This window comes from Scomber japonicus, chromosome 22, assembly GCF_027409825.1.
Source record: "Scomber japonicus isolate fScoJap1 chromosome 22, fScoJap1.pri, whole genome shotgun sequence".
Taxonomy (NCBI): Eukaryota; Metazoa; Chordata; class Actinopteri; order Scombriformes; family Scombridae; genus Scomber; species Scomber japonicus.
In genome coordinates this window covers 13,439,106-13,462,536 of record NC_070599.1, presented here as the reverse complement: position 1 = coordinate 13,462,536, position 23,431 = coordinate 13,439,106, and the positions used below count along the sequence as shown (strand labels likewise).

General features: G+C 38.4%; 1 protein-coding gene across 2 annotated transcripts in view; it reads right to left on the bottom strand.

Moving 5' to 3' along the window:
- elavl2 (ELAV like neuron-specific RNA binding protein 2) overlaps positions 1-21,117 on the bottom strand; it is a 31,175-nt gene extending 10,058 nt beyond the window's left edge. For both annotated transcript variants that reach the window (XM_053343468.1, XM_053343469.1), the window contains exons 1-4: positions 20,889-21,117; positions 11,498-11,588; positions 9,717-9,960; positions 3,255-3,358 (exon numbers count right to left, since the gene is read on the bottom strand). In XM_053343468.1, the coding sequence (XP_053199443.1) occupies positions 3,255-3,358; positions 9,717-9,960; positions 11,498-11,569 (420 nt within the window). In that variant the 5' untranslated portion in view covers positions 11,570-11,588; positions 20,889-21,117. The remainder of the gene's footprint in view (positions 1-3,254; positions 3,359-9,716; positions 9,961-11,497; positions 11,589-20,888) is intronic.
- Positions 21,118-23,431: the final 2,314 nt, after the last annotated feature.

Genomic DNA, 23,431 nt, shown 5'->3' with positions numbered 1-23,431 from the left:
TACACCGTCATACTAAATAGTAATGCAATCACATCTAATGGCCATTGTAAAAAAAGGTCCATTAGTTTAAACAGTCAGTACTTTCAGCTTCTTATGATGCTGTGTAATCTCATTTAAACTCAGTTTTGAACGTCAAGACCACATCAATTTTGTTACATTGGTTTTTTTTCTATGGACAAATGATTGCTAAATGAATACAAGCACTGGCAGTTCCTGTTAGAGCAAAACCTTTTTGCTGAAATAAAAGCCTATGTTATTACTTGTGAGAGAACTAAGGTGTTCAGTTTCCAGACTACATGGAGAGTTGGTTTAATATGCAAACATTGACTGATTCAGACTGGCTCCATATGGCACGAATTGAAGTAAATAGTAATGTTCCCAATTTTAACATATTTCAACTCCAGCAAAACTTCTTACTTTTCCCAAGGCTGTGGAGCTCTATGAATGTACAGACAAGAGGGTCTGGAGAAAATAAGCAAATGTATTTTTTTGTGAAAATTAAGATCAGAGTTAGTAGTATCACAAACACAGACACTCCACACACACGGTCTGTGGCTGCTAAAGCATTTCTGCTGTCATTGGCTGTTTGTGACTAATAAACAGACTGTAAAGCACTCTGCAGCTGCTAAATTCACTCAGATACAGCAAAACTAAAATGTGCTTCCTTCTGCTGTCTCACAGCCGCTTCAGGAAGAAATAATCATCTGTCAGAAAATTAGCAAAACTTTCAGTTGATTTTTGTTGGAGTGGTTCAATAGTTTTGTAAGCACTGTCATAAAAAACATCACTACAAACACATTTTATTCATACCTGTGCTATTTTATACAACATAATTAATTTACTGCTGTCAGAAAACCTCCAAGCCTCTCACTGCTCTGCCACATTTCCTCAATATTTGGTTGGTTTTTATAATAGTAACAACAATAGGATGATGTGCTGCAATAATGTGTCTGCTTCACGGTCTGCGTTTGTCACCAAATTTTTCTTCGCTGAGTGCAACTTGAAGAATTATTCTTATCGGTTAAATTGACAGTGACAAATCAGTTTGTCCAGAAAAAGTTAAACTGACACATTTTCTGTCCATCACATCAGATGGAAATGTGACGGAGGGATGAACCGGCGTGCCCGTCTAGACAGCTCTCATTTAAAAATAAATACAACAACATTTCACAAATATTCCTGTGTACACTGACAGACAACAGAGCAGTGTGGCAGTCTGTGGACCCCCAGCACTTTGGCAGATAAACGTGCAGCATAATTCAACATTTGTTCATAAACAGAGGGGAAGTGTGTGTGTGTGTGGGGGGGGGGTGGGTGGGGGGGGGGCCTGGTCAGGCAGAAAGTCATCTACCAGGTCTTGTGGATCAATACATCATTACATCCCTGAGTAGTCACAAATTCTTTTTTCTCAGTGTACCATCCCATTTTCACTCATGTAGACATTTATACAACAACATGCAGGGAGCCTAAGTTTTAGAGCTGAAGTACAAGAGTGGATTGAAGATGGAGTTATGGAGAACTGCTATAACTTAAAATTCTCTCTATTTGATGGCTGCAGGTTCTTGTGACTTGACTGTAAATTACATCTGTAGTAAATTACAGAGGCGGATGTGTTAAATGGTTCTACACCAAGACCCTCTCTGCAATCTTATGCAATGACTATCAAAAAACAAACCAACTCTACTCACTCTAATCAAAGCATCAGGAAAGATTCCCTTTTATACTCTCAAATCGATAAAACTTGGTGACCCCAACTCATAACTCCCTCCTCTCTTCCCGCTCTGAAGGAAGGGTGACAAAGTGAAAGTGAAAGCTGAGCTGCCTGCCCACAGCAAGGCAACTCCCTCACCGCTTCTCATGACTGCCTGCCTCCCTCCCAGTCTCACCTTCACACTTCATTTGATGCTAATATTTGCAAAGTATATTCCTCTACCTCACTGGGATTTATTTACACTTCTGATAGAGCAGCGAGAGACTTCTGGGTGTGCGATATATAAGAAAAGCGCTGCAATGTTCTACTGTCAGAGCTGAGGAAGAGGCAGTAGGAAGAAAAAGGTGTGTTCCATTTTATTCATGGAAATGAAGACATGTCAATATTCATTCACTGACTTCTTCATTAGGTACACTTTGCTAGTATAGGTCTGGACGCCCCTTTTGCCACAGTGTCAACTATAGCCTCAGTTTCTTCTGCAGCTGCAGCCCATCTGCTTCATGATTAGACATGAGATGCTCTTTTGCATACCTCGGTTGTAACGAGTGGTTATTTGAGTTACAGTTGCCTTTCTATCAGCTCGAACCACTCTGGTCATTCTCCTCTGATCATCAAGCCATCAACAAGGCTTTTTCACTCAGAACTGCTGCCTACTGAATATTTTCTCATTTGTGGACCGCTCTTTGTAAACCCCAGAGATGATTGTGTGTGAAAATCCAAGTAGGTCAGCAGTTTCTGGAATACTCAGACCAGCTCGTCTGGCACCAACCACCATGCCAGGTCACTGAATTCACCTTTCTTCCCCATTGTTTTAACTTCAGCAGGTTGTCTTGACTATGTCTACATGCCTAAATGGATGGAGTTGCTGCCATGTGATTGGCTGGTTAGATTTGCATTAAGGTCAGCTATACCCAATACCGGTGACTATATATGTTAATGTAAAAATGCTCACATATTTGATGCTATTTCAAACATCAATTTACTATTGCAAAATCTGTTTTTGCCCACAGGTATTTTCTCTTATACCCCTCTACCCAATGTGAAAAGGGATCTAGCTCGCTCCTCTTAAGGCCACTGTGAAAAAATATCACATCTAATAATCTGGCTCCACCATCCACAAATCCTGCCGCACTATATGAAGCAAATGAGTTTTTCCACCAGCACATTGAGTGCTACATTGCCTGATGAATGCTAATGGCAGCCACCTCCCTGTAAAGGCATACAGCAGTGCTACAGCACATGCAACCATAGAAACAGTTCTGCTCTACTTGAGGCCCAGGCAAAGCTGCCTGTGCCCAGATTAACAATAGGCTCCCTTTCCACCCCACATTTCTCCAGCCTCATTATGCTGCGACTGCAACCCACAGATCTACACATGAATTGCATGTCTTGGATTTTTACAGCTGGTCTTGAATGGTAACTGATCTCGGTGAGTTGAATATGACTGATATTGTGTCTGATTGCTCAGTAGAAATGAGAAACAAATCAACATGTCAATGCAAGTTACGAATAAAGAAAACAATTTCTCTGCGTGACATCTTACCTTGATGGTTTTTGTCTGAAGTCTCAAGCCATTTAAGGTATTGATGGCTTTTTCTGCATCCTTCGGGTCCACGTAATTCACAAATCCATAGCCTAGGCTCTGTCCTGTAATCACAGGAGCACAAAATACATCCAACGTCACACTTAATACTGAATGCAAACACCTGCACTATTTCTATGCATATGTGTAAAGCTGGCTTTTACAAATCATGGGTAAATGACATCAATGCAATTTTACTCAACAAAACGAGTGTCATTTAGTACTACAGGGATACATGGATGAACAGCCAGTCTTCATTTCTTATCTGGCAGCATACAAAGAACACAGGAGGTCACAAACACATTCCCAAACATCTATCTGGCTTACAACCTGTAGTAAATTCTAAAACCAACTCTTTGACAAACATGTCTTAAATTAAAAACGACAGGCAATTGCTCGGCTTTCACACCAACTCATCTCTGACACTGTGCAGTAGCTAAAGCTCAATGTGTTCCCCTCCCTCTACAGTTTATCTCTAAAATGTACAATAGATTGACACCCACTCTTTATGTGCACAGAGGCAATTCAATTTCCTCCACCCACACTGCTGGGTCTCTACGCAATTCCACTGCCGGTCAAGTTCACCAGCTCAAGCAGCTCCGGCATATTAATGCAGTACCATAAGCAATTTGAATTTTATCTAAAACTTCATACAAGATCAGATGAAGTTAATATTTTCATTTACCCCACAGGGTTACATACAAGCAAAAATGGATTCAGAGATGATTAAACAGAGACTTAGACGTAGCTCTCCACTGCAACACAAGCGTGAGTGATGTGATGGAGAATCAGCAAAAGGGTCAATACTTCAGCTTACATATGGGGCTTTTCCATTATACAGTTCTAGCACGACATGGCTTGATTCATTTTTTTTTTTGCTTTTCCTTTAGGGATAGTACCTGCCCAGGTCACAAGTGAGCCGAGCCAATACTAATATATGTGACGTCACACTGCCGGCCACTGATTGGTCAGAGAGTGTCGTCACTGGAAGAGTTATGAGCCATCCGACACAAGAATCAAACCCGGCATTTTTAAATACCGGCGTTACAGCGATTCGTTTCGCTTCTCTTGCTTTGTTTTTGGCAAAAAGCCAAGGACCCAGCAGCAGGTACACCACTGCCTCAATGTCATTGTTTGTGTTGTGTATAAAACGAAGTCACAGCAGTTCCGCGCAACCGAGTAGCATCGAGCCGAGCAGTGCTGGAACTGTATAATGGAAAAGCGCCAAGAGAGTTTAAATTAATGAATGAATTGATTGATTTTTAGAAAATTAATCAGCAACGATTTTGATCACTGAATCAACCATTTCAACCAAAAATGGGGAAATTTGCATTTTTGTTGTACATATTTTGGTTTCAGATCGATTGTCAGACAAAATACACAAATTGAATGTCAATTTAGACTCTTGGAGATTATAACAGGCATTTTTTTTTAAAGTATTTTTTCACTACTTATGTCATCCGAACTGACATCTTTATTATTAGATAAGGTTCAAATAGCTTTTTCCTTAGATTGTAATGTTGTCCTCTAATTTGCAGTTTAATTTCATATAAAGTTAACATTACATTAAAAATGTGAAATTAAAATATGAACATAATGAAGTAGCAAGGAAAATACAAACTGACAGTCAACTATCAAACTTTGCTGGCAGCACTGTATCAGCGTAGCTTTACTGTAAATCTGAACACCCTATATGCATCTATACAGGCTTATCTGGATTAGTACTATGAGTCATTGCTCTCATGGGTTGTTCTGCTGCGATCAAGTGAAGTTCATAAACTTAATTTCACCTTCCATCTCCGGGACCGTTATAGCCAGGAGAAAGATGGTGAGCCTTTGAAATGAGCTGGTGAAATGACACTTTTACTTAAGCCTGTAGGGCAAATATGTCGGCATGCAACATTCTTACATAGGGATGCTTTCCTGTAGAATATCTTAATATCTGATATAGTACATTCATCGTTACAAGGGGGTGCTTTCACATGTTCTTATAAGAAGTAACTGGGTCTTGCTTTCAGCTGTCATTAAGGAGCATAGGAGACATGCTGGGATGCTGTCTCCAAACAGAGGACTGCACCCAGCTTTCAGTAGAAGACGAGTGCTGCCCATAGTGGGAGGAAAATGACACAAAGACTTAACAACAGCAGCAGCAGCTAAGGCGAGAACATTTAAAGCAACAAGGAAGCATGCATCTCTCTGGTGATTACTTAACATCTGATGTAGCACCAGTACACAGATGTAGGCTGGCTTAAATCCATTGCCACAGGGCCAAGGGAGAGACAAAAGCAACACAGTCTGCAGGGAATAGGGTTTTATGTAGTGCTGAAATTGAAATCAGAGCATCATTCCTGAGAAATGACTCGGAGGCTTTGAATAACATTAAAAGGAATAATTTTTCCCCAACTGAGTTTGAAGTCAGTTTTTCCCCATCCCAACTCAAGGATTTACCAGTGAAAAAACACATAAAAATACCAGTTTAACTGCATAATTCCTGATAAAATGCTGATTAATTATTAATGGGAAATGCTGTTATCAATTCATTATAAATCCATACTGCGCGCGTGTGTGTGTGTGTGTGTAAATGTGTGCATATGTGCGCAAACCTAAAGTCCTTGATAATAAAAAAAATTTAAAAAATCACATGATCATGAAAATCAATTTTAACCTCTACTCAACTGCTACCTTCAGCCATTAAATATCACACCTCTGATATATTAGATAAAAGTGGGAAAAACCACATGTATCTAATATTTGCTGAACAGCTGTAATACATGATGTACAAGTTAAATAATTACACATTGATCAGCTGAGTGTTTTCTTCACCTTCTACAAACTCCCCCAGAAACCAATAATTCTCTTTTAAATACCAATACATTTCTGCCTCATATATCATATTACTACAAGTTGACATTTTAATTTTTAATGTATACTTGAGGAATCAGATCTGATCTCTGAAATAACCTCTATAAAATGTCCATCTTCTCAAACCCTCATACTCTGCATGAATACAACATAACTGGTGTAATAAGCCTATCAAAAAGCTCTACTTTAATATCTATTGGTAAATCAAACTTTCTACACCTGCACAGTTCCTCAATAGCAATTTAAAATTAACTATTGTAATTAAAGTCATCAATCACTGATCCCTCTGCAATCATAAAACTGATTTACATCTTAATGAACATAGAAAGTTCAAAGTTGTTTAAATGGGTCTATTTAAATTAGGTTAAATAGGCTACACCAATGCTTTTAAATACCTGCTCCATGTTTTACTGTGGTAGATAGTGTTTGGGAATAAAACTGCAGAATTTGTGCTGAACACAAATTCAGATGGAGCACTGGTATAAAAATGATAGTAACAAAAGTACGTAAATATACAAAGTATTAAAAGAAGAACAACAATATCCTCCATTGCTGTGTTTCACTGTGGACATCATCATATGCCAATTCAGTAGACATCAGCCAGCCTTTGTATTTATACTGTACTACCTGCATAAAACAATCAACGCATCATGATAATGAACACACTGCAACACACAAGTGCCTTCCTTTAGTGGCCGGTTTGACAAGTATCAGCTGCCACACTTTCCAGCTGGCTACATTTATATTTCTTTAATAAAAAGGCAATTTGTTTTTATGCAGCTAATTACACCAAATCAGATCACCACTGATGCTGAGAGCTCTTGGAATTGTGCCGTGAACAGACCCGTCTACACACTTTGTTTCACTTAAGACGCCACTGCAACTGTCAGACAATCTATTTTCACAGAATCTCCCATTCTCAAAACAAACAGACTGTTCATCTACATTACTTACTAATATTTAAAAAGTGTGCATGTGTATGCCTGAAATTAACACGATAATCAGGTTTTAGACAACGAGTACAACTTTACATTGCTTAAACACAAGCTCAAGACAGAAACCAAACCAACTAAGCTACTGACACCAAACCAAGTACACTAAACATTCCTTATTAATGTTACTGCAAACAATATTCACAGAAAACACCTCTCTGCTTGAAAAGGAAGAAACAATGTGTGGTTGCACACTGGATTTTAATGCTTGTGGCTTGTGATGTGCAACTTAAAAACATAACTGGCAGTTACAAATGCTCTGCAGGTTTCATTTTAAACATTTATTAATTTGAAAGCATCTTACAAATCTTCTGTCTGTATGAGAACAACAAGATGAAAACGGAATTTACTGACCAAAAAAGCCACAGAAACTTTTGTAAAAACACAAGTTGGCATGTTTGTTCTGTTGTGTTATTAACGTTATGCGTCTAGCCATGGAGAGCAGCCTCTTTGCTGCACCATCATTGTCACAGAACAGGGTTTTTGAAGTGAAACACAATGTGCATTGTTATTTTCTTCACCTTAATGCTGGTCTAACCTGTTTAAGTGCTGCAGTGTGTGTTGGTCAGCAGGTTTGCTGCTCTGGTAACGTCAGACTAAGCGACGGCACAAGTATTCGCAATATATTTTTTGTTCACCTTGTAAAGGCAATTGAGTCATTAAATCAATGCACCCCCAAAAAAAGATGAACTACAACTCTAGCGTGTGCACACTGCCCTCCCAGTTGAGTTCTACCTTTTCATTCCAACAACATCACGTATTCCTAAAACATAGAAACTTGTTTTCTTGCTCAAACCACAAATCAGTTATTTGTCAATATTTGAATATACATTTGTACTACTCCACTTCACCGGAGCATCCAGTATCGCCTCAAATCCTTTTCACTCAAGGGCAGGCTGATTTCATTTTGTTCCTTTGCACTTAAAAAGGACTTGAGTGCCATGTTCACACTTTCTTCAGAAAATATTCAACCTATTAAGCCTGTTTATGTTCAATCACCCAAGCAGACTGTGCTCAACAGTGATTTTGAACAAGGATCACTTGTCATTCAGCTCAACCCATTTCACACATTAACAACCAAATGCATTTCTTGTATGCATGGCTACACAGGGGCATTTATTCCATGCAAGACTAAACACTTGACAATTTTCATCTTAACTGCATGCCAAAAGTCTAAATTCAGAAAATACATTATGAGCGCCTCCGCTTCTTCCATCCACACAAACACACCACAACTCTGCATGTGGTCTACCTCTTGTGGCCATTTGTTTTCAGAGACATGAAATATGAAAGCATTCAGAGCACTTAACTTTAGAAGTTTCTTATTGTAAATGTCCATATAATATAAGTGCTTTTTATAGAGAGCTTAATAGAGGACAACATAGTGTAAAGAAGCTGTTTAATTAAACATACTGTGAGCATTTATAGAGCTGCGAAAGCTATTTGTAGCTGCACAAAACAGTACTGACCATGCAAAGAAAGACTTGTGAATACTGGTCAGCTATACATAAGCATTGTAAAATATTAAACCTTATTAATATTTCAAAGACTGATGTGGCTGGGTGCACATCTTCCATGTTAATTTAATGAGGGTGACTACCTAGGAGTCTCAGAATAAAGATAATGGATAATTATTGTTTTTATAAAAAAGTGCTGGTGCTTCTCAGTAAGAGCTCCTGGCCTCAAGCCTCATTTCAACACAAAGATCTGTTCACTAAACTAAAGTCGTTCATGTTTCAGCTTCAAAAACAGGTGAAACAGATGTGTGTATGCATCCTTAAAAAATGCCAGTGAAGCTCGTGTGCCTGACCATTGGACTGTGTTAGAAGCAGATGGAAGGTCTCCGTAACCTTGATCGAGACTACGAGCAGCAAGAATCCAACAGCCTTAACCGTTATCTAGCTGCTCGTGTCACGAAGACCATGTCAGTACGTGCCCCTGCACTCCCATTATAACAAATTTTCATTTGCAAATCTTATGCCTGCCCAAACACAAGGAAAGGAATTGTAAACGCACTTTTTATATTTCATAGTTTGTGTTTCAATTTCGTTTTAGAAATGCCATTCTGCTCGTGGCACTAGTATCATCCTACCTGTTTAAGCAGTATATTCTGGCAATTAAACTCCTTACTTTACTGCGTGGTAGGATTTATAATGGGCACATTGTGAAGATGGTGCCTAGTATAATGAGATGCAGAATGATTGGCTGACTTTCAAAATGCAGGCCTCCGCATTTATTGGGGGTAAAAAAGGTCCATAATTTATGATGCTGGATGTCAAATATACAAAGTGGGCATCATATGCTGTGCATGCATAAACAGAAAGCTTACCACATGGACAGCATGGATACACTGCTAGTAAGGCCCAGCAGATACATTATTTGGGTTAAAGAGTAAATGTTAAGATTTAGTGCTTCATCTAATTTGATTTCTTTAAATTTCAAAGACAAATGTTATTTTGTTATGTTTACAAAATGTATGCGCATAATAGATGCCAGTTAAATTCAGGAATCAGTATCTGTTGGGCCCAAGCCATTAAACAATCATAGCAATACTAACAGATGTGGTTACCTGTTATTTTGTCTCGAACTAGTTTACAAGACTCAATTTCTCCGATGCTTCCGAACAAACTCTTCAGCTCCTCTTGGGTCATGTTCTGAGGCAGATAGTTGACTATCAAATTAGTTTTACTGTCCTCTATGCTCCCTGACTCTACAGGCGAAGAGCAGTTGTTTGAGATTGTTGAAGGACCGTTGCTTGTGTTGTTGCAAGTTGGCCCATTGGACAGCTGTGTTTCCATGGCAGCAATTACCTGCTAAAGAGACAAAACAAAATTAAATCAAACCACATGTCAAACAATCAAAAGCATGAAATGACAACAGACAGTTAAAAAAGGAAGCTCTTCAGACATTAAAACATTGTTTTGCTGGTACTCAAACCATCAGTGATTTTTAGTTAAATTACACATTTCTTTCAACCTCAAAACAAAAGCAAAGTACTTTACCTACCTTTTAAGTATAGAATTGATTTTAAGTTTTATTAATGGCTTTTAAAACCCTACATGGTCTTACTCATGCCTGCCTCACTTATTTGCAGTCATTTATATGCACCCTGTGACCCTAATGTTCCCACAGCTGCCTCTTTACAAAAGGAAACCAGCCATTTTCCTTCACATACCGCAGCTGTGAACTGCTTACCTGAGGAACTTAGGTTAGCAAACTCACTGACTTCTTTGAAAAGTTGTAAGTTGTAAACCTGTCAAGTTTCTATTTCTCTGTCACTTTTATTTTACTTATAATTATCATATCTCTTATTATTTATATTTTTGTTGTTTTTATACTGACTGTACTATTTTACTAATACCGTACTCTTGCTTTACAAGTTTTTTTATTAGTATTATTGAATTGAAAACATTTAACGCTTTTTTGACTGTACATGTAACTGCTTTAAATCCTATATTATAGATCATTTCATCATTTAAAAATAGTTTGTTTTTTATAAAGTGCTATGATGCTGTCAATATTATCGACCTCAGAAATGGGTGAAGCAGGATTTTCCATACTGTAAATTTGTGCCTTTAGCAAAATATCTGGCTTAATGGGAAATGTTCAATCTTATATTGATATAACTGGTGGGACAAAAAGAAAAAAAAAAGTGAATTCCCTCTCTGTTATACATGACATTCACTTTTTTTCCTTAGCAAACACACAATTTTCTACAAAGAACTACTTTCTCAATGACAGTCTATTAATCCGTCAGAATTTCAACCATTGATAAAACAATAATTAAGAGTTTAAAAGTGGCATTTAACATTTTTTAAAATTAAAAGTGGCAACCAAAATTAAACATTTCATTCGGCAAGTCAGCTAGATATACACGGCCTATCGCAGCACCATACTGCAGCCATCATCGGACAACAGAACAGCAATGTCTGGTCAACGGCTTATATGCAAAATCCTGCATGTGAGGCAAACGGCAACAAGTTCATGTATGAAGAGTCCTCCTTTGTTAAGAGTCACCATGTGCAGAAAGCAGATCAGTGCAGTCACACCACTATGCATGTTATTCTTAAACAATCACATTTTGACTAATTTGTTCAGAGGCCATAAAGCCACAATTTACTAGAATTATTATGAGATAAACAGGAGTAGCACACAGGTTTAGACCATACCAATACAGTCAAACATTTATCAACTTGGGAGCTTTTCATACACAAAACCCAAAAGTGGCTGATTTTCAAATTGAGCAGGTAATGAATTTGATTTGACCGTTATGAGAGAGCTAACGTTATTGGTATGGCCTGAGCACTGAGACAAAAAGCTAAAGGAGTTCAAAAAAGAAGTGCCACAGACCCCAGTCCAAGGCTCAGGCGCCCACGAACCACTTCTAAGCAGAGAAGCCACATCGCACAGTCTGACTGCCATGTTAGTTTGGAGTTGCCGTCTGAAAATGTGGACACAAAAAGTACTTCATGTTAGATCAACAACAACAAAAGCAAAAAAACAAAAGTCAGAGGTGATCACATGTCATTGTTGGGGGGGGGGGAAGAGGAGGAGGCTAGATTTTTTTGAACTGGCTGCCCATGCAGATTGGCTCAAACCAGGGAGAAGCAAAAGGTAATGTTTCACTTAGTCACAACTCATCTTCAGTAAGAAGCTAACAGCAGAACCAAGCAGTGCAGTGTTCAGTCAGAGAGAAACCTGACCACAACAACACGGACGAGAAGCATGATGAATGACAATTAGTAACATGGATGGAAGCGCTGCACAAAGATGCTCGTTGAATTTGGAAAGCTCAATCAATTGGTCTGCTCACAATGCTCACATCCAGCTGTAGAGCTTTTGCTCACATAACACATTTGTTAAACACACAGACCACTAAACCTGCAAACCCTCAAATATCCACACTTTTAAAACAAACCATTGACGACCGCTTCAAATCAAAATGAGCCAGAGTTGACCAGTATACATAGTACGGAAAATGTACCGAATTAGTCACAAAAATCTAAACTAAGATACGACCCTTCTAACAGACATATCAGCCGCAGCAGGTCAATATCTATCAGATTATATTGATACACTCTCGGGCAGGTGTGTTAAACTCTATTTAATCCTGAGACACATCAGCATTATGATCACTCTAAATGGGTTGGTTTTAAATGTGAGACTATATAAATGTATCTACATATTGTCATAACTAAAACCAATATAATGCAGTCAATTATATAACATGAGTTAACAACCTCTACAGCAGAATTGAAGGAAAACTAATGACAAGCAGACATTAAGTGAAAATCTATTATAGAATTAATTAAAATAAATAAATATGCAAAGCAGGTACTGCTACATACTGGTAGCTGAGTAATGAAGTCAAAACAACAATAGGCCAGAGTCCACCTATTCAGAACGTATAATTAACATTCTCACAGATTTTAGACTCAAAATCAAATTCAGTGTAGAGCTGATAATTCCTGAAAACTAGGATGAACTATACACACACATTTATACAAACATACCAGCACATACTGCACAAATTATATTCTCAACAAACTGTGGCAGTTTGTGGGGAAATCTCACTATAATCACTCATCACAACCAAAACCACCACTTCACCGTGTTTACATTACTAATCAAACAATTAAAGCACATCTGCTTTACTGGCTTCAAAACTGAATTGATTACACAGTCCTTAGAGTAAATTTGAACTTCTCATTTCAATACGCTTTACCCTCCTTTCACCTAACAAGTAATTATTTCTTATGCACTCACCACCTCTGCTGACCATTGTCCTGGAGAAAATACTGCATTTCAGAAATGCACTACAAATGTTTTATGTAGTAAAATAAGTTGTATCCATATTCAACTAGTCAGGAAAAACAGGACGGTAGGAGCAGAATAAGTATGACTGTACACCAACGAAACAACGTGGTTTTTTTTCCCACCCACATTCTCAGACTGTGGCCTAAGAGAAACAGTTATATCTGCTTTTCCTACATGGATATTATGTTTAGGTACATCTGTGTTCTATGTTGATGTATTTAACACACACACACACACACACACACACACACACACACACACACACACACACACACACACACACATTAAAGGCTGACATCTTTTGAAAAAGATGATGACTGAGGGTTTAGTGTCCCACTTATGACGTTGCTTTTTGTTTTTTCATGTCCAGTGAAAATGTCATCTCAACAGTCATGACACAAACGCAAATAGATTTCTTCTCCGAGTCATGTAAAGGGCATCAGCGACTGTCAGATGGAAATATATCAGATCAATATTGGAGAGAATTTCAAACCACGCTCAATGTGTAATTTTTAGTGTTTTTAGTTAATTAAAACATTTAAACTGTGAAATTCATATTTTTTTTTCCAAGAAGCCAAGGTGAAGAAATTCATGTCATTCAACATTTCTCAGCCACTGCAAAAAGACTGCTCTCTTTACTTTTTTAAAAAAAAAAAAAAAAATATATATATATATATATATATATATATATATATATATATATATATATATATATATATATATATATATATATATATATATATATATATATATATATATATATATACACACACACACCTGTACATGTGTATAACTGCATATTGGAGCTTTGATACATCTTTCCCTCTGACATTTCTCTCCTACGTCCTTTGCGTAAGTAAAATACTTTTGTCCTAACAGTATTTTCTGTAACATCTAAATAAAGTATCTAAAAGTCATTGCAGCTGTCTTTACTGACGAGGATCACCTTTTATTTTTGAACAAGACATTTCTTCATTTAGTGATTTTCACAGTCTGTTGACTGTGTCACAACACACAGCTCAGCTGTCACCTTCAGACGCACTGATATGTACATACTGTAAATTCACATGAACTGACACACTGCAGCAAACAGCTCGGTGTCAGTTGGATCAAACAGCTGTAGATCTGCTCTGGACTCTTATTCCATTACAAAAATAATTACAACCTCAGTTGATCCAAGTGTGAAAACTGGAGGTGTACTGTGAGTGTGTGTGATTAGAGTCCACTGTGATGGCTCGACTAAAAATGACAATGTACTTAATGGTGTTATTTATCTCGATTTATTTCTGCTCTGACAGACTATCAGCATGTATCTTGGTGCATAGAACAAAGCTTGTCAGTAGAGTGTAAATGTGTTTTTGCCTTACGAGTGCACAGTGTACCACAGTGTATCAGGACTGTACTGAGCCAAATGGTTTGTGTTGATCATATGCTTTCAACGACCATGTTAATTATTATACATTATCTAAAAAGTGTCCAGAGATTATAAACAAAATTGTTCCATATGGAAAATCTAATTTCTGTCTATCCTTATTGGGAGCTGTACAGTATCTGAATGCATTACTCTGTTTAAAAACATCCACTAAGCACATTATTTAGCCATGAAAACATTACAAACTGGTATAAAACATATTCACCCCGGGCAGACAGAACAAAGGCCTAATCTTCATTAATGATGGGTCTGCTGCACATCATGTTCCTCTATTTTCTGAGAGAAAACATTTCAGGAAGTTATGCTCTCTTGACCGATCTAATAATGAAAGCATGTGTTGACCATCAACACACAACCCTGCCACTACCCGACTGAAGCCAGCCTGTCCTTTCGTAGAGCAACGACAAGAGTAGTCTTAGGGTGCTTTAACACCATTAGTTCGATTATTTGGTCCGCACCAGGCAGTAAAATTGTTACTATGCAGGATACAGGCTGCGGTGTGGTCCGCGTTCACACCTACAAACGAATCAACCCCTTGACTCCGCACCAAATTCTGACCTACCAGAAGATGAGGAAATGTCAATCGGACCAACCTTGATTCGTTTGCAGGTGTGAACGCGGACCACACCGCAGCCTGTATCCTGCATAGTAACAATTTTACTGCCTGGTGCGGACCAAATAATCAAACTAGTGGTGTGAAAGCGCCCTCAGTCCGCTTGAATTAGTGCACACCTGAGTGTGACTGATACTTTCACACCAACGAAAACGAAAACGAACCGAACTAAGAGCTTTTGGTCCGAATGGACTGTTTAGTGCGCACCAACTGCTGTTGGTGTGAAAGCGACTTTACTGGGTTTTCTGGACACCAAAAGTAAAAACTTTCATTTAATCAGAGTCTACAGCTGTGACAGAATCACACTGGACTCCAACTAATACTGTTATGGAGTCAGTTTCATTTGTCTGTGCAAGAACTTCCTCACAACAGTGCATCCTCAGTTCAATAACATGCATGTCACGGACGATAAGCTCACCCTACTGTTATGTTGGCAGATATGCAGCAGATCAGAAGGCCTGTGTAAAATACCACAGTACACAGATTCCTCGGTGCACATATAAAAACACACTATAGCAGCTTTGTGCTTCATAATAACTGTGGTTACTGGCTGTGCTTTGTTCTGTGTGTAGGGCACTGATCAAACCTCACTGTAAGATCTGCTGCTCTTCTTTCTTACAGTTAATTGAATTTCTTTAGAGTTTTCTGACAGCTGGTCTGAAAATTGTAAATAATCAAAAATGAATTAATTGCCACCCATGCAGAGTAGTCCATGTAAAACTATTGTATCAAATCTACTAATTAAATGCAAAAATAAATAAGTTTGGTTTAATTATGAGGATGACGCAGCTTAATTTATGACCACTGTGGATAAGCACAACATTAAAGCAATCACTGCTTGCAGGTAGTTGGGTGGTCACAAGGACTTGTATTCATGTTCCCCTGTTCCCCTTATGAAATCTACCAGGCTTTCTTCCTTACCTCTACTTTCAGGCTTTGGACTGTGCTGTAGAAGAACGGCATTGGTAACGTCACAGTGCACAAGTGCAAATACATGAGTCATTTGGTCCCTTTCATGTCCTTAAACCACAATCAAAACCCACTAACAACATAACCCAAGTAAAAATAGCAACTACGGCCATACAGCAAACAGCTTCAACACACAGTCTAGAAGAGACCATAATCCAATCGGAGTAAACATCATTGTCACAGGAAAGATACAATTGACAATATAATGAAATGTCATACAGTGTCATACAGGGAGAGTTAGATGTTTACTGGTCAGTATATTGGTCAACATTAGGCCAAACTGCTGTGATAATTACAGTCTGTTTTTACACATTTTTTACCCTACTTTTTAATGCATCTTCCTTTCTGCACTCTGTAGCTCATGTTTTGAACAGCACTCCAGATATTAGTGGAATTAACAGTAGTGGTGAGCATAAATGTCGCATCTACTCCTTTAAACATGGCAAATTTCACTGAACTGTGGTCCTTACAGCTGCTAACCTCCCTGCCGTCACTGCTAATTCCTCCGATACACATGGTGTCAGTAGTCACTTCTATTCAGCAGCCAGCCAGGAGCTTCACCAGAAGGGCCTCAACACACGCTGAGCGTCTAATGTTCAAATGAGCTGCCTTAATCTTACATTGCACATAAGCAGTGAGCACATTTTAGTTCTGAGGTGTTCTGTTACTCCTGGTTGACAAAAAATAGTCTATGAGGTTTATAGCAGCATATTAAATAGTGAAAGACAGATGGTAAAAACAGCAGGAGACAGTCAACTGGATTAGAAAAAAAGATATTAGTGTCTGGTTATTTTATACATTAAAAGTCTCGCTATCGACTAAAAAAAATTGACTGTAATCATAGTTTATATTAACAGAGCTGCAACTTTAATTAATTATTGCTCCATTGGTTTCTTACTATGGATTGTCGCGGCCTATAAAATAAAACTTAAAAAAAGCCTGTCACAATTTTACAGAGGACTTATTTTGTCCGACCAACCATCCTAAACTCCAATTTACTGTCAATTAAAATGTGTAACTTCTCACATCTGAACCTGAAATCATCATATAGATAACACAAAAAAAGGAGAACAGAGCTTAGATTATTTCCTACCCTGTTGTAAAAATGTAGTGAATTATTGTGTAAGAGAATAAGGCTTCTTGCGTGTTGTAGCCCACATAGTCTGTCAGTAGCTGTTAATAATTTGTATTATTTTTGCTTTATTAAAACATTCACTATAAAAAGGTGCCACAATGACAGTTAATGTATCGTTTTACTACAAACATAAATGCCCTCTTATTCAACTAAAATAAACAAGGTTATTTCAAGGGGGAGAATGTTTTTAATAGAATAAAGCATGCGAATCACTCGACTCAAAACATGTGAACCTACTGAATCAACTCAACTTCTAGTCATCTTCACCGTCATCCTGAGTGTGAGGCTGAGGCATCGTCTATATTTTCCAAATATAACAGGTCTGTTACTTTGACAACATTGCCTGTTTTAGTGTGCGTTTGCAGTGCATCATAGAGATGGCTCTGCTTGTAAAAAAGGTACAACGTATGCAAATATAATTCATTCATTCATCAAGCCCATAAATGTCAGTGTGTGGTGTATATGGAAAATGCAGCACTTTCAGTGGACTTTACTACAGAATCGTCAAGCTGCTGCCACCTTCTAATGAGGACGTCCGCTCTCTGTGAGATCAATGCAATTATTAAATGTGTTTTGTAATCAATTATCTTGCTAATATTTGTCAAACACTGAAGATGACTCTCCAGTCTCTGCTCAGCAGGACAACCTTTCAGCTGAGCGCACACACACACTCATATAGAGCATGTGTGGGCGGGACTGATATAAACAGATTGGCACATTTATTATCATTACTTGCATTGTTTTTAAAACACATGGCAAATCGCAACTTGTTGATTCCAAACTATTTTATTAGTAAAGTAGCCGGCTGAACTTAAATGAGTAGTCAGCTGTACGGTGGCAGCCATGTCCAAGGATGATAAATTAATCTTCAATTAAATGACAAAACATCCTCACTGTAAACTTTAAGTGGTTGTGTAAAACCTGATCAAGACAGAGTGATTCATGGTTCATTTTAACCTGTTCATTGCTTAAGGCAGATAAAGACTACTTGACTCCAGTCAACGAGATACTACAGTGGACAGTTATTAGCAATGTATTGTATAATAAAAACTGTGTACTAGTATGTTTGAATGATGTGCATTATGTCAGATAATAGACATTAAATCCTATATGATAACACTGAATAATATTCAAACCTCACAACTGATTTCAGTCAATACTGAGTGCATTACTATTGATATTAGTTGTGTGACCCACTATTGCTCCTCCTGCCATCAGTGTTTTTCAGAAGTACAAGCAAATTTGTTCAAAATCCACAGTGAATACACTCAAACAGTCCAGCATTGAGGATGAGGGACATGAACTCCACAGGTCAATCTGAGCATCCTGCTGCTCTTTCCATCTGTTATTTGTCTCAAATTATGCAACCAGTTGATGACTGAGAAATATCAGGACTGCTTTCCCATGTCAACTTTTGTTTTGTTTACATGGCAGAAAGGTCACAAGAGCATCTCATTTTCACATGCCAAAAATCCAGGTAAAGTCTCCAAAAGCAGCCTGCCCCACATGCACGGTAAGAGTGAAAAACAGGCTGCAAGAGAACATATTGTTGATGAAGAAAATGACTTCTTCAATCTCCACTTCATATGTTTCACCTTTTATTCTAAGTACAAAGCACAAACATTGGCTATTGTCCCGCTTGAGATAGTGCCACAAGGCAGAAATATTTCATTAGATAAACACTTGGAAGAGGAAGCTTGGCAAGACGCCTCTCCCCAAAAATTTCAGTCAAGGCTTTCAGTGTGTGCAGCCAGCCAGCAGCCTCCTTTTAGTGCAGGCATTTGAGTGCGGAGCATCTTGTTCCCCTAGAGGCCTTGCCTCACAGTTTTCCGTCAGAAACCAGCCCCAGATAAGGACCACGAGGTTCTTTTTTTGTTTTCCCATCATTGCTAAGATAAACCCATCCACCTCCACAATGTTACCCCACTGAGCAGGCTGCCTTTTAGGACTCATTAAAGTGTAGCATGTTTAGTTATTAGTACTCTCAGATCCCACTGCCGTCTCTCAAAGGGGGAAAAAAAACCTATGCACACAGTGTTACTATGAATACTGAGATTTCCAATTCAGATGAGGTTAATGCTTTTGGCTTTACACACAAACCTAAAGATAGCTATATTCTCACTGAAGCATAACTGACACGGTCACATCTTCATGTGTTGTCCACTATACTTTTGTTCTGTGCCTTCACCGTGTGTCAGCTTTCAGCCTCTTTCAGCTGCTGGTGCTGGCTGTATTATAGCAGCTCACTGTGCTAATTAACTGCGTGGAAAAGTGATCCGAGTGGGTGTTTGGAAGCAAGATTTCACAGCTAATCAAACTCTAAAGAACAGCTGTAAATCAGCTCATATGGAATCAATCACAGCGTGATAACATTTCATACACTGATCCATATCCTGCTCCCTTGCACAAAAGATACTGACCTGATGAGCATGTACTTAAGTATAGACATTTGAAAGCATACAACCAAGAATACCAAAGCTCCTTCAGCTCATATTAAATCAATCCAAATGATGTATTTAAGTCACAACTGCCACTTGAGGATACTTTGACTGTCATTCTATTTTCAATTAACAGCAGCTTCAGTAAAGGACATCAAGCAATCTACTCAAGTTCAGAAACATTAAGTGACAGCCCTGCTTACAAGTATTGATTTTAAAAACTGTTTTCTTTCAACAATTTGAGGCAGCAGGAAGGATAACACTAATGCACAACAATGATGCACCTCTGTCAACCTGCACCATTAATAGTGGTTTCATTTTTTTCCACCTTTCTTATATTAGCAATGTGGGTCATACCTTTACAGAAATGTGACGAATACTTCAAAAAATGATTACATTAGATTTGGTTGTAAAGGCCTTCTGTCATCTTCAGTCATCCTAGATGTTTTTAAGATAGAAAAACAGTTGGATCAAAAAGATTCAAACACTACAACAATTTTTTTTGACAGATTGATGAGGGGAAATGCAGCAGAATAAAGTTAAGATTTTTTCAAACATCTGAAAAAAAGCCAATTTATAGATCTGACTAAGTGCAGAACTTCTTTAACTTGAGCCTGATGCCAACAGTGAGATCAGCATGTACTGATGTGACACTGAGCACTTAAGTGAGGAGGCACGAATCTCTGCTACGAGCTCCTCAGAGGATTAAATTGACCAAGTATGCGTGACAAGCTGCAGAGTGAAGAACTCCAGAGTGCACACGCTGACATGCACGGTCTGTCCTTGAAAACTAAAAGCCCACAAGTAACAGTTCAAAATATCCCAGCCGAAAACACAGATGTGACTAGTCTACCCACACACTTATGTGTACAAAACTAAGCAAACTGCTACAACATACAACACTGCAAAAAAAAAAAAAAAAAAAAAAAAAAAGGAAAGGAAAAGAATTGAAAAAAAGACGATGAGGTGTACTGCACGGGGCAGTGATGGGTACCAAAAACTGTCAAATTAAATATTCATGTTGTCATCTTTATGGGTGTCAGCATCACCCCAATATGAGCATCCTAACAGTTTTCTTTGTGAAAAAAATAATGAAGGCGTGCCTGGAAATTTTAAAATTGCAGGTTCTTTTTAGTTTCATTACTGCCTAAATCCTGAAACTAGATTTGAATCATAGTTTTGCCAACAACATGGAAACAGTGCTGTGCATGTCATTCAGATCACATGCTGGCACAAAGTTATGTTATTGCTCATGTGAGCTTGTCAGTTATCCTGACAAACAAGACAAACATTTAATTCTGAGAAAAAACAATGCATTAACATAGATGTACACGCACTTTGATCTTAATACTCTTCCTGCAGTTTGGCCTGAAGGTGCCAGGCTACAGCGGGTAGGGTTGAGAGAGGGTTAGTCATGCTGCAGCTCCCTCATGTCAGCCAGAGCCAGTCAGAATAATACTGAAAAATGATGCAATACTCAGTTATAATTGTCAGTCTTCCTCCAAAGTAGAAGTGCATGATTTCACTCCAACACTTTTGGGAAAAAAAAAAGAATAATCCAGCATGTTCGTAGAAAAAAAAAAGCAGAAAAAAAAACATGTACTCCAGAGTCCGCCTGAAATAAAATTGAGCAGGGTAGTTTTGTATTGCTCCAGAGACTCAAACACATGTTCATCAATATTGACTTATGGTGCAATTTTGACCAGAGGCATTTTCATTCTTAGAGAACCAAATGTAAAAATAAAAACATGTCACTGCTTGTGAAAAATATTAGTCTTCGTATTTTCTGCTCCATTATCAGTTCTTTTATTTCATGATTTTTGATCAAGTCTCTGTGCCAGCTGTAATGAAAGTGCCTTTTCCTACCAACACTATTAGTAATGAATAGATGTTGATTGAATGATACTCCGATTGCTTACTGAGTGCAATCTGTGACCAAATGTATTGATTTTGAAAAATTATTTATAATCCAACTAAATAAAATGACTGAAGGTCAAACTAAACCTACGCTCATGTAGCAAAAAGTCATTTTCAGATACTTCTATCTGCTATCAACAGCTATGAGTCACATTAAAAAAGGCTGAAAATCTGACGTTTAATGAAACTCCTTTTACTTTGATTTTATCAATTAAGCGGTCAAGACTCAAAAAAATGTGAGACTGCTTACTACAGGAGGTCCAATTCAGTCATTTTAAAATGAAAAATATATATGAAACGTTTGCCACCACAAGACATATTTAACAACCTCGACTGTTCTTTGTCTTAGGCCTCGACACTGAAACAGCCAAAAAATACAACTACACAAATCAACACTCACCACAGAACAGCTGCACAGAGTGAGATGCAGACATACAAACTGCTGTGATGCAGTGACAGGGTTCAAGGACACTGCATTGCTGGCCTCCAGTAATGACCCACACATGCAGAGGGAGGGCCACCCTGTGGCCAACAGACAAGGAGGACAGAATGAAACAGCCCTGTGCACCATCCTCAAATCTCAGACTGGATCAAATGTAGAGGGGGAGGAGAGGAGAGGCCACAGGGAGAGGAAAGGGGGATGGGATGGTATTTAAGGAAGACAAGGGGCCAAAATTGCTTTTTTTTCTCTAAAGCCACACACTGTATACTAACCCAGTTCTGACAGCGACACACACACACACTGCTGTGCAGAGCGCAGCGATGTGGCCTTTGGAAGTTCACTCACTGTCCTGCATTTCGGTCACTCTGTCAGCAGCCTTTATTTAGAAAGCTAACGTGGGGGGCTCAATAATACATAAAGACAACCGCTCTTATCTCCTGTCCCTCCCAGGAGCACAGAGGCTGCTGGAACTGTGTGCACGAACACCGAGGAAGAAAATGCCAAAAAGCAGCAGATATATAGAGATAAAATAGGACCATGTGGGTCATCTCTCTCGCTCTCTCACACACACACACACACTACAGCTGGACTTGAGATGACATCCGCAAAGACAATTAAAATTCAGATCCTCTCATGCTCATCACATTAGATATTACTACCACAATTCTTAAAAGTACAAATACCAATAACCACATTAAAAATTGTGCCTGATTTACGCATTTTATAATAAAAATAATTATTTACTCCATAGAAATCTCATATATCATAAGGAGTTCATCAGGTAAATCATAAGACAAAAAGTGGCAACGGTAACAATAAAAACTTGATGCTTCGTGTCAGATCAATACTTGGATGATTTTGCAAATGTCCTGCTTAAAATAAATATTAAACAAAGGGATCTCTGCTTATAGTACGATGAAGTGTGTATCACTACGGTCAACACCCCCCATTGCCTTTTTTTGCTGGGCTGTCCCCCTGCACCCACAGGACCACAGATGTCCTGTATGTTGGCAGCCTCCTGGTAAATTAACCGGTCAGGCTGTTAGCTGCTGGCTGGGCGATATGTAATTTTTTCATGACCTACCAACTGAAGATTACTCACCACCGAATCCCAACTATAACTCAGATGCCTGTGGCTCCAACACATTCACCTGCTCAATATTCAAGGCCAGGCTACAGCAATAAACACGAAAAAAATGCAAACTGGAACAAGTTTTACCATGTTAAATCCACATGTATCAGTAAAGTAATTGTCCTTAAAAACTACAATGAACGGCAACCACTATTTCCACGCCTGCTCTTTCCCTTGTACTTGCTTTAACCCAAATGCCAATGCTTTTTGACCATTTGACCACACCTTTTAGTGCAAGTAATGCCATCACAAAGGAAATACTTTGCTGTTTCATGGACTGAATAGGGGTGGGGGAGTCAGATGCACTGCTTAAATAATGACGACTGTGTGTATATAAATGAATCCCCAGACTAAAATATTATGCTAATTTTTCAGTTTGTGCAAAGTAT